The sequence below is a fragment of the Strongylocentrotus purpuratus genome, unplaced genomic scaffold (assembly GCF_000002235.5).
Source record: "Strongylocentrotus purpuratus isolate Spur 01 unplaced genomic scaffold, Spur_5.0 spur5_scaffold_14, whole genome shotgun sequence".
Taxonomy (NCBI): Eukaryota; Metazoa; Echinodermata; class Echinoidea; order Camarodonta; family Strongylocentrotidae; genus Strongylocentrotus; species Strongylocentrotus purpuratus.
The window spans coordinates 19,550,377-19,569,512 of record NW_022145599.1 but is presented as its reverse complement, the minus strand read 5'-3'; the positions used below and the strand labels follow the sequence as shown (position 1 = coordinate 19,569,512).

At 37.2% G+C, this 19,136-nt stretch overlaps 1 protein-coding gene across 4 annotated transcripts in view; it reads left to right on the top strand.

The window, feature by feature from the left end:
* LOC105442133 (trinucleotide repeat-containing gene 6C protein-like) overlaps positions 1-19,136 on the top strand; it is a 62,855-nt gene that overhangs the window by 26,581 nt on the left and 17,138 nt on the right. For 3 of the 4 annotated variants that reach the window (XM_030984402.1, XM_030984401.1, XM_030984400.1), the window contains exons 3-9: positions 6,208-6,274; positions 7,389-7,420; positions 8,157-8,202; positions 12,062-12,201; positions 15,354-15,425; positions 17,041-17,114; positions 17,756-17,858. In XM_030984402.1, coding sequence (XP_030840262.1) covers positions 6,208-6,274; positions 7,389-7,420; positions 8,157-8,202; positions 12,062-12,201; positions 15,354-15,425; positions 17,041-17,114; positions 17,756-17,858 — 534 coding nt within the window. Of the gene's footprint in view, positions 1-3,371; positions 4,514-6,207; positions 6,275-7,388; positions 7,421-8,156; positions 8,203-12,061; positions 12,202-15,353; positions 15,426-17,040; positions 17,115-17,755; positions 17,859-19,136 lie in introns of those variants that run through there. The other variant, XM_030984403.1, reaches the window with a different exon arrangement.

Sequence of the window (19,136 nt, the reverse complement as noted above, 5' to 3'; positions counted from 1 at the left end):
TTGATTGTACATGAAGGAAGTCAGGCATTTCACTCTATTTTATTTCTTCCTTTTCTTTGGTTTCTACAAGGTTAGTGAATATGCAGTAAACAATTTGAGCTGTGGAAGGGGTTTAAAAAGACCTGACATATGAAAAGTAAATGGAGATTGGAGAGGCAATAATCAATATGCCATTGTGGGTTACGTATGAAGCATAGGGTACAGAAAAGCTGTATTGATTTGGTGGGGTGCAGGCTATGCAAATGATGGGTAATGCCCAGGAGAGCTTATGGGGTTAACTGTAAGAAAGAAGTGCATGTAGCTTACATTTCAATGTTTACATGATTGTGGTTGGAATGGTATTGTTCCCTATTGTATTAATGGCAGACTGACGAAACGAAGCGAATCCACAATGTACTTTTCCGGTATGTTGAGTGTTATTACTGTTGATCATGATTTATTGGGTTTGAAATCGCATTCATGATGCATGTACAGTACCTAACATTCTTGTCACAGTTTGTAGCTGTTAGTTTGCAAACTGCTTTTCTCTTTCTCATTTTTTTCTTCAGACTTTACATTTCAACTTTTTTTGTCTACTTAACAATATACATGGCGTCCAAGGTGCACATAATAATGATTTATGGTTTATTTAAAACTAAGGTACAGAGTACTCTATTTACTGTTCAACACAGTAGTAATGATTCAAACCTAAAATAAGTGTTGTAGACAACAACAACAAAAATCCACACAATAAAACACACACACTCTTATATCTTTGATACCCCTGCCCTATATTATCAAGTTCAAATGAATGGGAACAGTTTCTATCAAACACAACTCAACAACAAGTACACGTATGAACCATTACTTCTAACAGCAGAGGAGAACTCTATCTACCATACAGTTACTCTTAGAAATTCCCACTTTTTAGTATTTCAACCACAAGCACGAATGCCCTGTCACAAAAGTGACTGTGGCCATGACCTCTCTGCAATTGCGCTCATTTCCGCTCTCAAAGCCCTGTTTTTTTTTCCCCTCTCTCTTTTTCCTCTCCTGCTCTCCTGTCTTTTTGTCCTGCTAAATCGGTTATTCCTTCCCTTTCAGTGATGAATAGCTCTAGAATTTAGTCTTGTGGAAATTGGCGCGTGGATACATGTTACCTAGGCTATATAGCCTTCAGTGGTACTTGAACGCGATGCTATTTTACCAATTGTTAGATGATGGGCCGCACATTTTAAAAGTATTTAATTCAATAAGTGGAGGGTTAATCAAGAATAATGTTTGCTTTGTTTGCTTCATTAATTCCACGTAATAGAAATTTTAATTGGAAAGGTAAAGTAATGGAATATTTCCTGAAAAACAAGTATTATTTGCTGAGACTTATTGACATGCTAAAAGCAATTCATAAGCCTATCAGTAAGAGCAGGTATTGTATTTTTTCCTTTTTTCTTTCACATGGATTAAGATTTTTGAAATTTGTTTTCTGGCCAACGCAAACCCAGTTTATAAAGTCGTGAGAATTCAACTTTTGAGTGTAGCTGGTGTTACTATTGTTGCTTATTAATGCTTCTACTACATCCGCTTCTGCTGCCAGTCTAAATGCTGGAAGAGAATTAATGCTCAAATCCATGCCATTCGCTCACATTCATTCATCCTTTTGAATAGTCTGCACATACATGAGTGGCAAGATTGTATTTGAGGAAAAGTACGAAGGCCCTGCACGGACGCATTTGTCAAGCAGCACATGCCGTCGCTATGGGAATCTGAAATTGGACATAAACAGCCCTGCTTCTTGTCACAGTGTTGACAGCGGCCCGCTTTCTTCCATGACCGCCTGGTGTTGGTGGGGGAGGTGGTGGCACTAGATGCAACACAGATTGTTTACCAGTAAACATACGCTGCCGTCTTGGTAACGGGTCAGTGGTTCTTTCACCAACGATTAGTTGGGTTCATGTTGCCTCCTTTTTACTTTACCCCAGCTAGAATTTGGGGAAAGTTACAAAAATACGCAGCAGTCTTGGTAACGGATCAGTGTTTCTTTCACCAACGATTAGTTGGGTTCATGTTGCCTCCTTTTTACTTTACCCCAGCTAGTATTTGGGGAAAGTTACAAAAATACGCAGCAGTCTTGGTAACGGGTCAGTGTTTTTTTCTTTCACCAACGATTAGTTGGGTTCATGTTGCCTCCTTTCACTGCACCCTAGCTAGAATTTAGGGAAAAGTTACAAATTTGTCTGGGTATGGAGCTTGGAAGCGAAATCCCAAACCCTGATCAGAGGGGGATAGAATCTAACATCACTGAGTCTCAATTCAGTTTGAAAATAGCCAGACCACAACAATGACAGTCGGAAAGCCCCTTTGATTTTACATATATTTATTTACAGAGCAGTGTCCCTTGCCATGTCTGTCTCTTCTCTGATCAAATGCATTGTCAGTTTTAAATGGAAGCACTGTCAGTCTATTAGACATGACTAATTATAGCAATACTAGTTGTGAAAGTAAAGCAAAGTAAAGCAAATTAGAGCTCCTTTACATGAGCAGATCAAAGTGCACTTATTAAAAAAATTCTTTTCTTCTGTTGCTTTCATTTTCAAAGAAAGTTTCTTTTTATAATTAAGGTTGTCTTGTGAGTGATAGCTTGCTTGCGGGTCTAATTTTTTCAATGCATTTATGATGCTGGGCTGGCCACCCTGGCTATCAGGACTCGTGATATATGTAGGTAGATTATAAACAAGTAGGTATCATTACCCACATGTACAGTCTTTGGATTGTATTCTGTGAAATTTTCTTTAGTATTTGCTTTGTGATTAAAGACATTATTTTGTCTCCATTGTTTAGTAATTCATGTCATGTAGCTTTCTACAAAACAAAACACCAAGTACAAATAGCTTTCTGGGGTCATATTTCTAATATTGTCCAGAGATGGAAATAATTTTTACCAAAATTTGAATTTGAATTACATGTAGTAGACGTCCCAAAACAGTTAAAGTTAATGAAAAGAATGTACCTCAAAGTTGTGAATATATGTTAATCATTTGATTTTCATACCAAAACAAAGAAACAAATTAGATATCAAATGCTGTTTTTTTCTCATGTTCTTGATGTAAAACCTCAAGACTACAATAGAGTCTTGACAGTTGACAGCATTTATTCATAGTGAAGCACTGTTCAATAAATCAAGGAGTTTTTTCAATCTACAGGTTTTTTTCCTTTTAGGATGAAAATGAAATATAAAAACACCCAACAGGATAATTCCAAGAATCATACCAGCTGATAGTACCAGTAAGAATTATATGGCTACTTTCCACCATGTTTATGTGGTGTGAAGGTAGTAATAAAGTGGTGATGTGAAGAGTTTGATAAAAAAATAAGCTGAAATATTGTTTTGAGGTGGGTGGGGGTGACGAGAATGGGAACCGCAGAGGAATATTAATGAGGAAAATCACCAGTACAAAATTAAAAATAGTGAAAAATAGATGCAGCAATATCCAGAGAATCGTGAAGAGACAGTAAACAACCAACAAGTAAACAGATATAAAATTATAAATACACATGCACTTGTTTTTTACTTTTATGTATTTTTTGCTTCAGGATATATCCCTGACCTAGTTATGAATACCATGGACAGTTTATTATTTCAAGACAATGATTGTATCCAGAGAATAATAGAAATTGATTGGGAGGTCAAACTGATGATAAAATTGAAAGCTCCCCGTCGCTAAAGTACTTAATTAAAGGTATCCTCCTTTGCAGTTGATGATACAGATTTTTTTGTGAGGGGCATAGACCCCTAAGATTATGTTGAATGGGAGGAAAGTGTTTGTGATTTGAAGAGTACCGTATTTAATTCAGCTCCTTGAAAGTCTGGTGTTCATTGAAATGAAGAAAAAAAAACACCCAGCATTGGCTGTGGTTGAGACTAGCAGTTCTATTCATTCTCTGGCAGTGCTATTGTACTGCTGCAGAAGTTTGCAGCCATTTATGTATGCTTCAATAGTGAAACACTAAAGCCCACGCTGGCTCAGTGCTGTATTACCAGTCTTGCGCTCAGGGTATTTACTGACGGGAGGCCCTGCAAAGGGGGGAAAGAGATTACCGTACATCTGCGATTGAGAGCGAGCGAGTCTATAGCAGTGCTGGAACAGAACAGGTTGGGTCACGTCAATAACATAACATAGTCTAGGCTGACTAGCGGTGCGTTGGGAAACCTACTACACTCTACAGACAGTGCGCATTGTATGCAGCGCTTCATACGCTCGCTCGCTATAAACCAGGAAGGTCTATTTATGTCAACCCCCAAGGCTACATGTAAAAACACGGCCGATCGCTAACTACATGTATGATTACGACCTGAGACGATAGTCAGTCGAGAGGATAGCGTTCAGTATTCTGCCAGTGGAAAAATATAAGAGACACAACTTCCTGTGCTGTAGAAAATAGTACACAGTGGATGTACTAGAAGGAATGTAGGTTGAATTGCCCTAGTTCTATCAGAATCTCTGCATAACTAATGAACGTCTGCTATGCAAGTCTGGTAAGTGAATTATTGGTTGGGTAGCAAGCAAGCAAGCGAGCCTGGGTTACACTACAATACAGCTGGTGATAAATTGGCCTGGGTTGCTCCGCTGATGTACATGTAGTATGTGACCTTTCTGCTGCATAGAGCTTCACAGTGGATGCCAATGGCTTGTCTTGGCGTTTATATTTATCCATGTACATTGTAGCTTCTGCAGGAATTTGTCAACACTTGATACCCCGTACACTACCAAAGCGGTAGTGCAGTGCCTTTTGTTATTTGCGTGCAGTGACTTGGATGTCTGTTTCTAAACAGGGATAGGTCTGCATGTACTTTAATGTATGTTTACATTGTATTGTACGTGTAGTACGTGTACATCATCATTATGTTGCTTCTGTAGTACAGACGTTGTTTAAAAATATGGTTCCCGAGTGTAGGTCACCTGCTTATTAGATTGTGTGTTTACTTTGTAGGCCTTTAAACAAAATCCTGCTATCCTTACTCGTATGTTACATGTATGCTCTTGTTTCCCAGTCAACATGAACTATTGAAAAGACATGAGATTGTGTGGCATCTTTCTGTTGTTCTGTTGCCTACTGTGTATGTATAGATAAAGTTTGTTTTTCCTCACATAGTTACGAAAGTATGCTTGCTTTCCAATGGAGGTGTATTTTTTTTAATCTGTTGTGAATGAAATACATGCATGTATCCTTCATGAAAAAAAGAATGAACAAGATAATCATGGACACATGCTGTGATTAAATTCTTTTCATCATGGAGTTTAGGCCAGTAGGTCCAAAGTTCATGATAATGAAAATAAGTTGTGAATTGTATTGTCATGCACTGCAGTGCTTACGGTAGTAAAATATCAAAGGCCAAATTTGTAATTGTAGTGTTTTCATGTCATGTTTAGATTTGTACATTTTGGGGGTTTATCTACATTTATAAATATTGTCAAGCTCATGTGCAAAATAACCTGCAAAAGTACAGTGCTGACCTAGTACCGGTATACATTGCAGATTTGTGAATGTTTACATGCACAAGGCTACACCCCTCTGAACAAACAAAACACAAAAGATGTATCAACAATTGTTCTTGATGGGCTGCCGGTTTGAGTTACTTGTCTATTGAATAATACATGTAGAGTGCACAATAATATTATGTAACTGTTATGATAAAACAGTATTCTATACATATACTTGTAGAATAGACTTTGATTCTCAAAGATGTACAAGATATATCTCCTTTGGAATGGTAATTGCATGTGACTGATTTATCGCACTACATTTGCCAATGTTTGGGTAAAACAATTGAAAGACAAACAAGTGTAGTACAGTTGAGATAGTTTACATGAGAAAAACACTCTGTAACTTGATTGATAAGTCATTGATAGAACAAAAATTGAATGTTCATTATCACTAGCTGTGCAAGTTGTCTGGATGTCATAAACTGCATGAAAAGGTATTTTCCCCATTTCACTGTCCTGAGCAAGAAAATCTTGATTATAAATTAATTTAAAAGCACTTCCTTGCAAAATTGAATTTTGTTATTAAATTATTTTGTGGTGAAGCCCTACATGTGTATATATTGTTACTAATGAATTCCTCTTTTCTTCTTCTCTTTCTCACTCTCTCTCTCTCTCTCCCTCTCCTTTCCTCGCCTCCAAACTCCTCCTTTTTTTCTTTCTTTCTCCTTTTTTTTCATAATAACAGAACGATGAGAGAAGCCATGCAGCCCGACTTAGGGATATAACGAGCTTATTTCTGAAGCGCGTGCCAGGTAAGGGGACGATTCTTCATTTAGATTGTATTATATTTTCAGTTACTTGCTGTAGATTATTGAATTCCTTATTTTGAATGTATATCTGGGCCTTGTATTACAAAGAGTTGCGATTATCAGCGCACATTGCACTTCAAGGAATTATCCTACCTATTTACCTCACCTGGGTCGAGTGTGGCAAATAAAGATTAAGGTCTTGCCAAAGGACATTAGTGCCGCGGCAGGACTCGAACCTCGGGTCTTGTGATCTACAGTCCGGTGACATATCCACCCGATCACAACACCTCTACATGTTCAAATATGCATTGTATCTTTAAAAGATCCAGGCACTGGAATTCAAAGAGTTCAATACTTTACTTCTGTGCAATAATTGGAAACAATGGATACTATGCAATTTTCGTACTTCTTGCTCGGACTTGACAAAGGAGATAGTCGTAGTTGTGTGACGACGTAAAGAGCACACGATTTGTTCGCAGAAAAAGAAATCCAGTTCTGGAAATAGATTGCAATGTAGTGAAAACAGGCAATGTTTATTGACTACTAAAGGCTTGCTTTTTAAATCAGTCTAACACACACCCTATGATGTTAATCCCTCTCTCAAATGCACTTTGTCCTAGACTATAAAAATAAGTCATTCATTCATTGTGTACATTTGTTTGCAGCCATTTGAGGCCCACACTTTGGTGTGGTTAAAGGTAAAGACCAGTATTGGAAATGCCCCAATTTCAAAAAATGAAATGGAAGCTCTCATTACCAATCATGTGAAAGAATATGTTTTGACTAATACATGATGATACAAAATTTGCCGGGAAACTGCCTACTAATTCATATATTTGGTAAATTTGTTTCTCTCATGGTCTGTGAGAGATATAGGGTAGTCCCATATACATCTTTCTGTGTATAGTGCTTGTAACTTTACGAAGAATGGGCCAAATTTCTTATCATTTTGATGATTCCAGAACCTTGCAGATGCTAGATGCTAGATGATCAACCTTTTCTGATCGATTCCACAACGTTTCTTTCACAATGCAATTGCATGACCATAACTGGTCTTTACCTTTAATGTTCATCTAAATTCTATTTTATCCCCTCTTTATGTTTTTCCCCCACGCAGCAGAGAAGTACAACGGCCAGAGTGATGATGAGGTAAATATGTAAAGTTATTAATAGAATACGCATCAATAATGAGTAGCATCCAGTTCTTTATTGATAGCCTTTATGCAGCTGGGATTTTTCAGGATAACATACATGTATTGTAGCTTCATGGGTTGTTAAGTATTAATAATGCTCATCATAAAAGCATAGGCAGAACATCATATGCGTGGCACAAAGGCAGGACATATAGATTGAAGTCTATATTCATGTAGCTTTCAATAGGGTTGTTTGGATGAGTAGTTTTGCCTACTGTAATGCTGTCATGTTGATGTTATGTTCTCATGGACACCCCCTCCTTTCATAGTAGGGTTTCATAGTCATGTTTTACGAAATCAGGCATTTTTATAGTTTTTCATATTAATCTATATGGTTATATTAATTTCTATAGTGATTGACTATTGTACTTTATAGGCCTGCTGGAATCTGTCAAAAAAGTTATCCCATTTTACTCTGTTTCTGACACTTTCTTCTTTTGATATTGCATACTGAAACCAATGAGAAAGACCCTGTATATTGCTAGAACTAATCAAAACTTAAAAGCTCAGGTTTTAATTGACTATTTCCTGGATTGTGCAATAAAGGAAATTAAGTTAACATTTTGAAAATGAAAATTATAAAAGCTGTTTCATCTTTTTTTGATGGAAATCTCATTCGTGAAAATATTATGAATTGAATATGTTACTTGAGAGTTTGCTAACTTGTTATTACTGTTTAATTGTCTGGACAGATACTTCTTCATGTGTTCAAGGATGCCGTTTCATTTACGTTTAAAGGTGAGCAATTAATTTTCAGATTCTGTCTTATCCATTAGTTATGTTACATAAATAGCTCACCACACAGTACACAACCTAAATGCAGACACGGAATTCTGCGTTCTGTGCAGTGTTTAATATAACTATTCTCTTGCAAATTCTTATGAAATATTGCTTTGCTTTCGTATAATGAAGATTATATAAAACATAGGAATGATAGAGTGATCACTGGTGCTCATCATCGTCTTAGAATACAAAGGAATTAAGGGATTTAATGTCCATAATTTATTTCAATACCATTTCAATTACATCATCATCATATAACAACTACATTCAACTGCATTTCAAAGAAACGTAAGTTAGATTGTACAATTAATAGAGACCAACAAAATAAAGTTTTACAAAAAAAATGATGTGGTTGAAAGCTGTAGCTCCCATACAATCCCTTTATTTATGTTCTATAGTTTTTGTGGTGAAGAAATGAGTGTTGTGGATATTTATTCTGTTCTAAGTGCCAGTGCTTCCCAAGTTGACCTCTGTGTGATATCCTGAGCTAGTAGGTTGTCAATATCTCCAACACAAATGTCAGATTTCCTGTCCCGATATCCTGCTTCTGACTTAAAGGGTTACTTCGAAATAAATACTTAATTAGTTTGTGCTTGTTTGTGCTTGTTCATGTACTCTGTTCAAATATATTGTTTTGTTCTTGCTCAAGAATGATTGATTAAAAATTATCATTGAAAAAAAAAAAAATCCTTAGGAGTAAACATTTTCAAGAACACATCATCGTGGGAGGAAACCATAAAGAGACAATGTCAAACGCAGACCTTCTCCCTATGTTCATGATAAGTCTTTAAATATTATTAGTTACATTGACTGTGCCCAAGACGCTTTATCGCTTATCAGTGGGAAACCGTACATCACGCACACTATTATTATGGAAAATACTTGATTGAATTTGGCGAGAATTGGGCCCTAGGGAGCTGTTTTCCTAATCAGTTCTGACAAACATGGTGAATTATAATGTTGACAACGTTATCAGCACTTGGAATTGAACTCCTTCCAATATGCAAGTTTTGATACAAATTTCCGTCTTTCCTGTCCTAAACTATTTCAGTCCCAAACGCACCTTTTTCTTACCGAAAGCCGTCCCTTAAAACAATAGCGGGTTAAAAGACCCCTTTTCTGATTTTCCTTGCAAAACTTGAATTTCCCTCGTACCCTATGGAGATTTTATTCCTGCTCGTAGATCAGGCTTGATCTCCACAGTCCACATCATAGTCCTGGGGGGTGTTTCACAAAGATCCAAGTTGAACTTATCTCAAAGTTGGACATAACAATTATGGAAAGCCATTAGCATCCTTGAAAATATTTTGTTGAAAGATATTTTAAAAGGCATAAAATGTTGATTCAAATCATTCATATTTTCTATTATCAAGGAGATTTCATGTTCTTGATGTGGAATTTATAAAAATTCTAAAATACTTGATTTTTTAATTTTAATATATTTTATTTTTAGACTACAAATGGCTCTCCATAATTTATGAGTCCAACTTAGATTTAAGTTCGACTTCAGATCTTTGTGAAACACCCCCCAGTTCTTGTTCTCCCTTGTCACAACTAATTACACAAATGCAGGATACGAGCTCAGATACCATCGTTGAAATACATTAGGAACCTCTTTGCAATGGGGGAGACGAGATGCCTCTTGATAAAGAAGGGAAGATATGGGTCGTTTGCTTTTAGGCAAACGCAGTCTCGAGCAGAGGAATGCATAAGTGCCTGCAATTTCTGCATGGAATATAATGAAACCATCTGGTTAGAACATGTCTAGCCGAGGAGAAATGCATTACAGTAATGTCTCTGGAAATGTACATCTGATTCAAATGCACTTTAACCCAAACATGTTTACTCGTCTTTCCACCAAATATGTAATTTGATCGCAGCCACAAATGCTGTCTACGAGATATCTGCTACATGTACGTGAGCATCTAAACAGTGGATCCCCTGTCATTGTTTTGTCTAGAGTCTTTCAGCCACTGTATCGTCTTCTCTCTGGGGGCGTGCTCATCAATAATACATAAAATCAACGACAAAAAAAAAACTCGAAGACGTCTTCATGCATTTGCTCCATCATCCAAAGAGTCGTATCCATATCACTAGAAAGATCTTTCACAATACAATTTTCCCTATGAAAAATCCAGGAATATGCCCATCGCACAAAGTCGAGGAAAATGTGTTCAGGATCTCACAAGCATCTGTTTCTTTTCTTCAAAGATATATCCATAGGTCCATTAATACAGCCTAAAATCCATTTTGAAGAAGAAAAAAATTGGTTATTTTTACTGCCATTTACACCACTGGAAAAGCCCATTTAAAAAAAAAAAATTGGTGTTTGCTCTTTCTGATTTTTTGGTCGGTAGTGCGCATGCGCAACCTGTAGCTGCTCTGCATGCGATCGCACAGAAACGAGAGGATTCAAGTGACCCGAAACCGGAATTATTCAAACATATTTTGAGAGCGAGCATTTACACTACAAAAACCTATGCATTTTAGCCAGCCTTTCAAAAACCCACACTCCAGATGTTTTTATTTTTTTTATTTGGGTTTTTGTTGTGTTTACCGAAAGTTGATTAGTTGATGATTTTTGCTTGCAGTGTGAACGCTACCGAAAGTTGATTAGTTGATGATTTTTGCTTGCAGTGTGAACGCTACCAAAAGTTGATTAGTTGATGATTTTTGCTTGCAGCGTGAACGCTACCGAAAGTTGATTAGTTGATGATTTTTGCTTGCAGTGTGAACGCTACCGAAAGTTGATTAGTTGATGATTTTTGCTTGCAGTGTGAACGCTACCAAAAGTTGATTAGTTGATGATTTTTGCTTGCAGCGTGAACGCTACCGAAAGTTGATTAGTTGATGATTTTTGCTTGCAGTGTAAACGCAGCTCCTGTGTGTAATAGGAGAAGACAACATTAGGTAGGTGAGGTTCTCCTGGGGAGGCTGAGCGAAATCAGAGAAGGGGGCTCATTACGTGAGGTATCGTCTTACTGCCCCACCTGCCTTAACATGAGAGCCCTGCCAACATGAGCTGTCAAGAAAAATCTGCTTTTTACTCAGTTTACTTAGTCATAAACGTGTTATCATGTGCAAAACATGGGGTCGGCCTGCACAGTGGAGACTTCCAAGGGATGTTAAACTGACAATGGTGTTTTGGGTTAGGTCTGGAAAAAGATGGACAATGCTCACTAGGGTATATTTACATGTAGGTAGATATCTTGTAAAATTTAACAAATGTTTTCTTTATCAAACTTACTTCAAAATCGAAATATATACAAACACTACTTTGTGTAAATACTTAACGAATCAACTCGCCCCTTCAAACCAAAACTCTGTTTGATCGGTGAGGTCTTAACTTCATCTATATGCTTATAACACCTGGTCTTAATATTCACTAACTAACTCATCATCAATTGCAAATTTACAGCCAACACAGAACACCTAGCAAGCAAAAACAAATAAAACAACATGTATTTATTTACAATTCATTTTATATCGTTCATGTGTAAAAAGCTGGCATAAAACGAGCTGGGTGTTGAAATGTTAATCTTTCCAATACAAAGTGATCGCTTATCCACAAGACCACTCTGCCTTTCATTCAAACCTCTTATATCAAGGCATGCCCTCGCAATGTATTTTTGTGCTCCTCTTTCTACACAAAATCTAAAAATTTGAGGAAACTGAGAGCAAAGTGTAAGGCAATGTTCATCTACTATTATTAAAAAAAAATTAAAAACAAAACAAGCTGGGAAATGACAACCTGGGAAATGACAACCAAAACAGCGTTCTAATGCTCCCATTAATTTCTTTCCACTTTCTGCAGATAACAGCCAGAACAGAGTACTTGAATCGTCTTCAAGTCAAAGTTACGAGAGTACGCCAAATTTGAACGGGTCTACTACCACGCAGGTGCAGGATTCAAAGCCCACCAATCAAGGAATTCCAAACATATTCGACATAAAGGTAAAGCCCATTTGATTTATTTTATTCAGGGTTAGGCGGTGGAAAGAGGGGGGGGGGGGGGAATATTTTTAGCTCTTAAATCCATTTCTTTTTGTTTGTTTGTTAAAAAAAAAAGTGAAAAAAATACACAGGGGCTCGAGGCGGATTAGCCCCCAAAATTATCCCATGCTTATCCTTATACATGTACATCGCCTGTATAATACGATTTTCTTTGTTTCTGTAGGGATAATTAAGTAATATTGACTGCCTTCTGGGCAATACGACATATATCGCCCGAACCGAAGGTGAGGGTGATATATGACAAGTCGTATTGCCCTGAATTAGGCAGTCAATATTACTATTATTAACCACATCAGACATCTAGAGCAAACAAGAAACTCTTACTATCTTATACTCTTAAATTATGTAGGCTATACAGGGTTTCCTAGCATTAGAAGTTGCAAAAACATTGTCAAACCAGCACTGTTCATCCAGTGTTTGACAGATTTTCGATACACTGCAAACAGTTTGCCTTGGGTTTGATTGTTACGTCACAATGGAGTTCGCGCAAAGTGCGCATTTTCTTATACACGATGCGCGATGTAGATTACAGTAGCTGATGCGCGATGTAAATTACAACTGGATCTACATTATTGCGCACTAGTTTAACACGCATTTTGCCATTGACTTTTCTGAGCGGGCTAAAATATTTGTCCATTGGATTACTGTATAACCTATATCACCCGCCAAATTACACACAAATCACATTGACTCTGCTGAGCGGGCTAAAATATTTGCGCATTGGTTTACTGTATAACCTATATTGCCCGCCAAATTACACACACAATCGCATTGACTTTTCTGAGCGGACTAACTTATTGTAATTTTGTTCACTTGTCCACCAAACCTTGAGGGCAATAACATTTAAAAATTTCCCTGCTCAGATGTCTGATGCAGTTAATAATGGTCCTTATTTATAGTTTTTCTGCAGTGATATCCGTTTGTTCTTAGAGAGGCCTGGTTATCTTCCATGCATTTATCTTCCATGGTATCATACCCAGCTTCTATTTGTCAACTCATTCTTTAAACCCCTCCCCACCCCCCTACCTCGAAATTTTCTTGAAGAGTAAATAGCATAATTATTTAAGTATAAACATTTTGAAACCTGCAGTTCTAGCTAACCATTTGAAAATAACTAGTGAAATGTATTTCACATGGAAAAGACAACCTTACATGTTTTGTTTCAATACATTTTAGGGGTGGATAGGTATCATTATACACCTTCTCCAGCATGCAAAAGATAGAAACTCTGATAAGACCTGGTAACACAAGAGACCTCAGTTGAACAAAAAATTTCTACTCTTCTAGTTAGATGACATTTGTGTTTTGAAAGTATTCAAAAATGGCTTTTGTTCATATGTGTGTGTCGAATCAAGAGGGACTTCCCAAGAGGTTTACATCTCTAACGCTGATCACTGTTGTTGTGCATGCTGTGTTTTGCACAATAGTGGAAGGAAGGAAGGGTAGGACTAAGTGGCTTTGTCAGCAGTACATGGTCTCCGTTCAGCGCATGAAGAAGAAGATAATTCTGCCCCCAGGCTGTGTATTCCGTATTCAACCTAAGCCCCGTGCGCAAGGCGGCGGTGGAATAATTCCCTAGACCATTTTCAGGGCTGTATGGACATTGAAAGGCGAAAGAGATGCAATATCTACAGACATGTAATGGACTTCAGGGGGATAGGTTTTCCGAACATAAGAAAATAATGATGTACTTGGCATTCGCAACTTCTGTTCTTATTACATGCAGTATATCTTTTGCCGGCGTCTGTTTCAGAATCTTTGTATTTTACAAAGATTTTTCTATGTCTGACTGTAGTGTGCGGTTAAAGTTAACAATTAAAATGATTGCACCAAATCATTTTATTAAATTGCAAGCAAATATATATTTTTACCTTGTGCTATGTAATTTTTGTACTATTACATTATTTTGTTTGTATTTTGTTAATGCATAATTGTGTTTGTATTCAGTATGGATGCACGCAGCCATCGCCTTGACATTATGGCTTAACCTGTCTGACTTTCTATGACATTTCTTTCTCCGCTTCATCTCCCTCCCGCACGACGACACAACAAATCGATTCATGCCCTGTCTGCCACACGCACTGGCCCTGTGCAATAATGGGCAACAGCATGTCATAATGTCAGCGCCTTGGGCCCCCTCCCTCCCTGTACGAGGCAGACGGGTAAAGTGTCGCAGGCTGACGCGCTCGTAATTGCCCAGCTTTCTTCCCTTTCCCTCCTCGCTTTTCCAACAAGAATCCTTGTGTGAAATGGAACATTGATTTTTTTTTCCTTCTTCTGTAATGAAGAAAAAATAGATTTCTATCAACTCACCTAGCTGCATTTGTTTGATAGAAGCTATTTTTGTTGTACAGTCACACTTGTAATTTATATTTATCTGACAGTTACTTCAATGAATATTTGGAGCATGACGGTAACACATTTACAATTTTTAGTTTAAAAAAAAGTAGGTGTAATTGTGACATAAAACTGAAACTGAATTATAATTCTTTATCGTCACATTATATAAAGATCAAGTAAACATAATTGAAAACAAATGATGTAAAATGGACTTTCATGCTCATAGAAAGTGTTATGCTGTAAGATGACAGAAAAGAAATTATGATGATCTGGAGCAAGGAGTTGCCATGTCTTTGTTTTCATCTAATGGCTACATGTACTCAATCTATTTTGGAATGTTTCATTTCCTGTGCCCTTTTTATTTAAACGAAGACAAAGTGCGAGTTTTAATTCCTTCTTTCGTTCATACATTTTCATTTTCCATTTTTAAATATCTTTCGGAGGAGTAAATTGACTACCGGTGCACGTTCGAAGAACATTAGGAACTATTCATAGCCCAATCATGTATGTTAATTTTTTTGCAGGTTTTGCCTCCAACAACAAGGAAGCAAAGCAGTATTCCATCCAGTGACATTTCTGTAGACTGTAGGAGTGCTCCGTGGCCTTCAGTGAAGCCATCATTTTGTCGAACGTACTTGATCGTACTTGATCTACTTTTCTGCATGATTTAGTTTCGGTATTCTCAAATGGGCACCGTGATTAATTTCCAACTCCATCACGATCTCTTTGTTTTGTCTTTCTGTTTGTTTCAGGAAAGTCCTTCAAAGGTTACAAACAAGCAAGAGTGTATTCAGGATCAAGTAGTTGGCCCGGCTCAAAGTCAGGTTAGTATTTTCTTTAACAACTTGTTATGTGTGTAGCTATACTACAAGAACATGGGCAAATGTTCATCAATTTAATAAAAATATGACTCATTTGTGCATTTTTTTTTGGGGGGGGGGGGGAGGGTGGTCATACCTTTTTTCCTTCGACTTTCAGACACTATTCAACATTGTCCATACAAAATTAAATATTCTCTGAAAGTCTCGTTCTATGTAGCTTAGAAAATGAGAAATTCATTTCTGTGTATCCTACTTTGTACGTCACTGAAGTTGTGGCTTACTTTGCATCACAACATTTGGTGGTTGTGTATGTCTGATTCCTTAGGGCCTAGCCTCCTCTATTAGATCATTATAGATGGTAATTTTTAAGGGGAGTTTTGGTATTTGTTGGGGCTTATAATTACTGCCATTGATGCTTTATTACTCACTAATTAAAAAAGCAAGATTTTTGTTTGACCCATAAAAATGTAGGCATACCCCTTTTCTGCATGATTTTCTTACCAATTTGCAAATGTAATTTCAGACACTTTGAATTCAGTACAGGCAATATACGCTTATCTTTTGCCCTTCAAAACCACCATTAGGGTAGTCCTCGATCAGAGCTACATTATGCATTGTCTGCTCCCCCGTTCCTAAAGCTGGAGTAATAAATGAGTCATGCCTTGGGGCACGCTCTCTCTCTCTCTCAAGCCCCCTTTACCGTCCTCACTGCCTGGATGATGCCTCAGCTGTAAGAGGTTCAGGCAACGCACCAATCGCTGAAGGCACCTCCAAATTGCTTTGCCCGTGCCCTGGAAATTAACCCGTTTCTGCATTGTTGTATCGGAACAAAAGTGTTCATGGAGTGGCTTGCGGAATTACTCCTCTGTTTCATAACGTGTGGCATTTATTTCAGAGTTGTCATAATGCTGAATACATTTCTGGGTTTCTGTATTTCTCCAAGGTGTTCATCTCAAATTCATGCCCTTCTATTTTTATCATGGCGCACTTCAAATGTAATTACAAAAGATAAGTGGAAGGAACAGATCCTTCAGTGTACTAATTTCAACTTATGAATATGAAGCACATATCATTTCATCTTTCAATTATGCATTAAATGAACTAAGTTGCAATAAATGATAAAGAGAGACTTTAAAGCATCCTTTGGAAATGTATTTAATTAGATTTGAAGAAAAAGAAATCAATTGTGTTTGTGCTAAGTGCATTTCATTAAGATTTCTAACATATATTGTTACAAGTGGTTTATCGCAGCTAGACAAATCAAATCTAAAGATAAGTTTCTGTAACTTTTTTGAAGATCCTACCACTTCGTAATTTCCTTTAGTGTACTTTCCATTTTATTGGTTTATCTATGTTTGCAAGAAATATTTATTGTATTCTTTGCCTTTGTATGTTTTTATGAAAGGGTTGAATCAATTCAATTCAACAAAACTTCTGCACGCCATGTACATGATTCTGCTTTATAACTTACATCAGTATTGGCGAAAATCATCCAATGGCGATGAAAAACGCCATTAATTTCAACAACAACATGGTTGTTCGATTGTACACATCTGTCTGTATCCATTCTTGTTTTATATAAAGCATTTTTCTCTCCATTGCTCTTCTTCTCTCTCAGGTCAAGACACAATCCGTGTTCAACTCTGAGGAAGCTCAGCACAGCGTATCAGGACAAAGCAAGAATCAAGACCAGTAAGAATTCATTCTTCATTACACTTTAATGTTGCTCATGCGCGGGTATATAGACGGCAGCACATGGACGTACGCACAGGAGCGTAATACCCGTTTGCCGTTTTGTAGTGATCGCCAAGTTGCCTACTTAACAAACGACTATATACCCACGCATGAACATCTTTATCATTCATTTCTTCTTGTGCTTGTTCACTCCCTCATTTGTTAATTGATTGTCCTGGTTCATCGTGCTTGTGGTCAGCGAAATCTAGCCACCAGGGATGTTTCAAATGTTTAAATGTCTTTTTTTATTGTGTGGTTTGTTTAACTTTTGGTCTGTGTATTTTCTTTGATTTGTATTCTTTTTGTGCCTTTTTTCATAGCTGAAGCTTAAATTTGATTATAAATCCCACATTTCCACTCACCGGGTCAAGTTTTATAATCAGTTTGATAGTCCATTCATGTCTCCTTTTCTTCTTGCTCTATTCCTCATTGTGTTGAGGACTTGCATGTTAGGCCAGCAAAAAAAGCACCAAGTCTTCATCATATCATCAATGGAATGATTAAATTGGACCCTACCAAATCTGAACACAATAATACGAGCATCAATCTGTCAACTCCAAGGAGATGGTGTGTAACCTTTATGTTTTGTTTTGTTGTAGGGTCAAGGTTGACAAACCGAGGTCACCGTCATCCCCAGTGGGAGGGATCGGACAAGCCTCTCAGAACACAGTCTCACACACGCAGAGAGATACAATCAATGAGGTAAGATTGGAGCGTGTTCTAAAAGCAATTCACACACAGCCGCAACTGTCGTGTACATCATCATTTGTCATTGGTGAAAATCTAGCCTTGTCCCACTTGCAGTGTTTTTTTCCTCACTCTTGATTTGGCCATTTAGTACTAGTCTGCACATACAGACTCTCATTAAGCACAATAAATCTGCTAACTAATTTTATGCATACTTCTTGGCAAGGTTTCCCTTGACAGTTCAAAAGTCTGAGAAGTTACAGTGATGTACATTGATCTAATGGTATTGAATTGTAGCAATCCCCATCCTTACCAAACACTTATCAGCATTTGCCACTCTCGACCCAGGTGAGGTAAATGGGTGCCTTTATTATTAAAATTCCAGTTAGAGTGCGATCTAGATGAAAGCCGGGATAATATTATATGGTGACATAGAATTATGTTAATGGATAAATAGTGCGATAATAATGCTTTTGTTACCACTATTTATCAAACTCGGCAATGAGAAATGGAAGGGTCAAGAGTAAATTGGTGGATTACTATTTTTCCTGACTCAAATTCATTGAGAGTAGGAAATGTACAAACTTGAAGAAAGGCAAGTGCAAGTATTGGAAGCTAAATTTAGTTGATCAGATCCGGTGGATTTATTCACGGTAATCTTTTAATATGGAAGTGACATTCTCATTGAACAGAAGTGTGAAAAAAGGCCCATTGAGAGTGTATGCCTTAAATCAATATTGAGGTCTGTTGTGGTTTTAATGTTTACATTTCTTATATGAGTGCAGTTCATATATAGATATTATGTGCAAAGTGTGTATGTGTATGATTGACTTAATTTTAGAATGAAGTCATTATTGACGTAGAAAGAAGTGATTGTTGACTTAATTGTAGAAAGAAGTGATTATTGACTGATTCTGTGGTCTACGTGTTGGGTTTAAAGTGCAGTGACAAATACGTTATATAAAGAAAAGTTTGTATTATTGGGCTTTCATATAATCAGATAGCATATGTAAAGGCACTATCCTAGTGGCTGTTTCTATTGAAATCATATTTATCTGGTGTGCACTGTGTATGGCTGACATAATTGTAGATAAAAAGTGATTGATCAGACTCGTTACTCTGTGGTTTTGATTGTGTAAAGTTTAAATGCGCACATCAAATAGATATTATGACAGTTGGAAGTTGTGGCAAGTGAAGGCTTGATCAGCAGCTGGATGCATAGGGAACTACCCTGGTAATATTTAAATCATATCGAGGGGATTAATGTTCTATGTGTGCCTGATTTAATGGCAG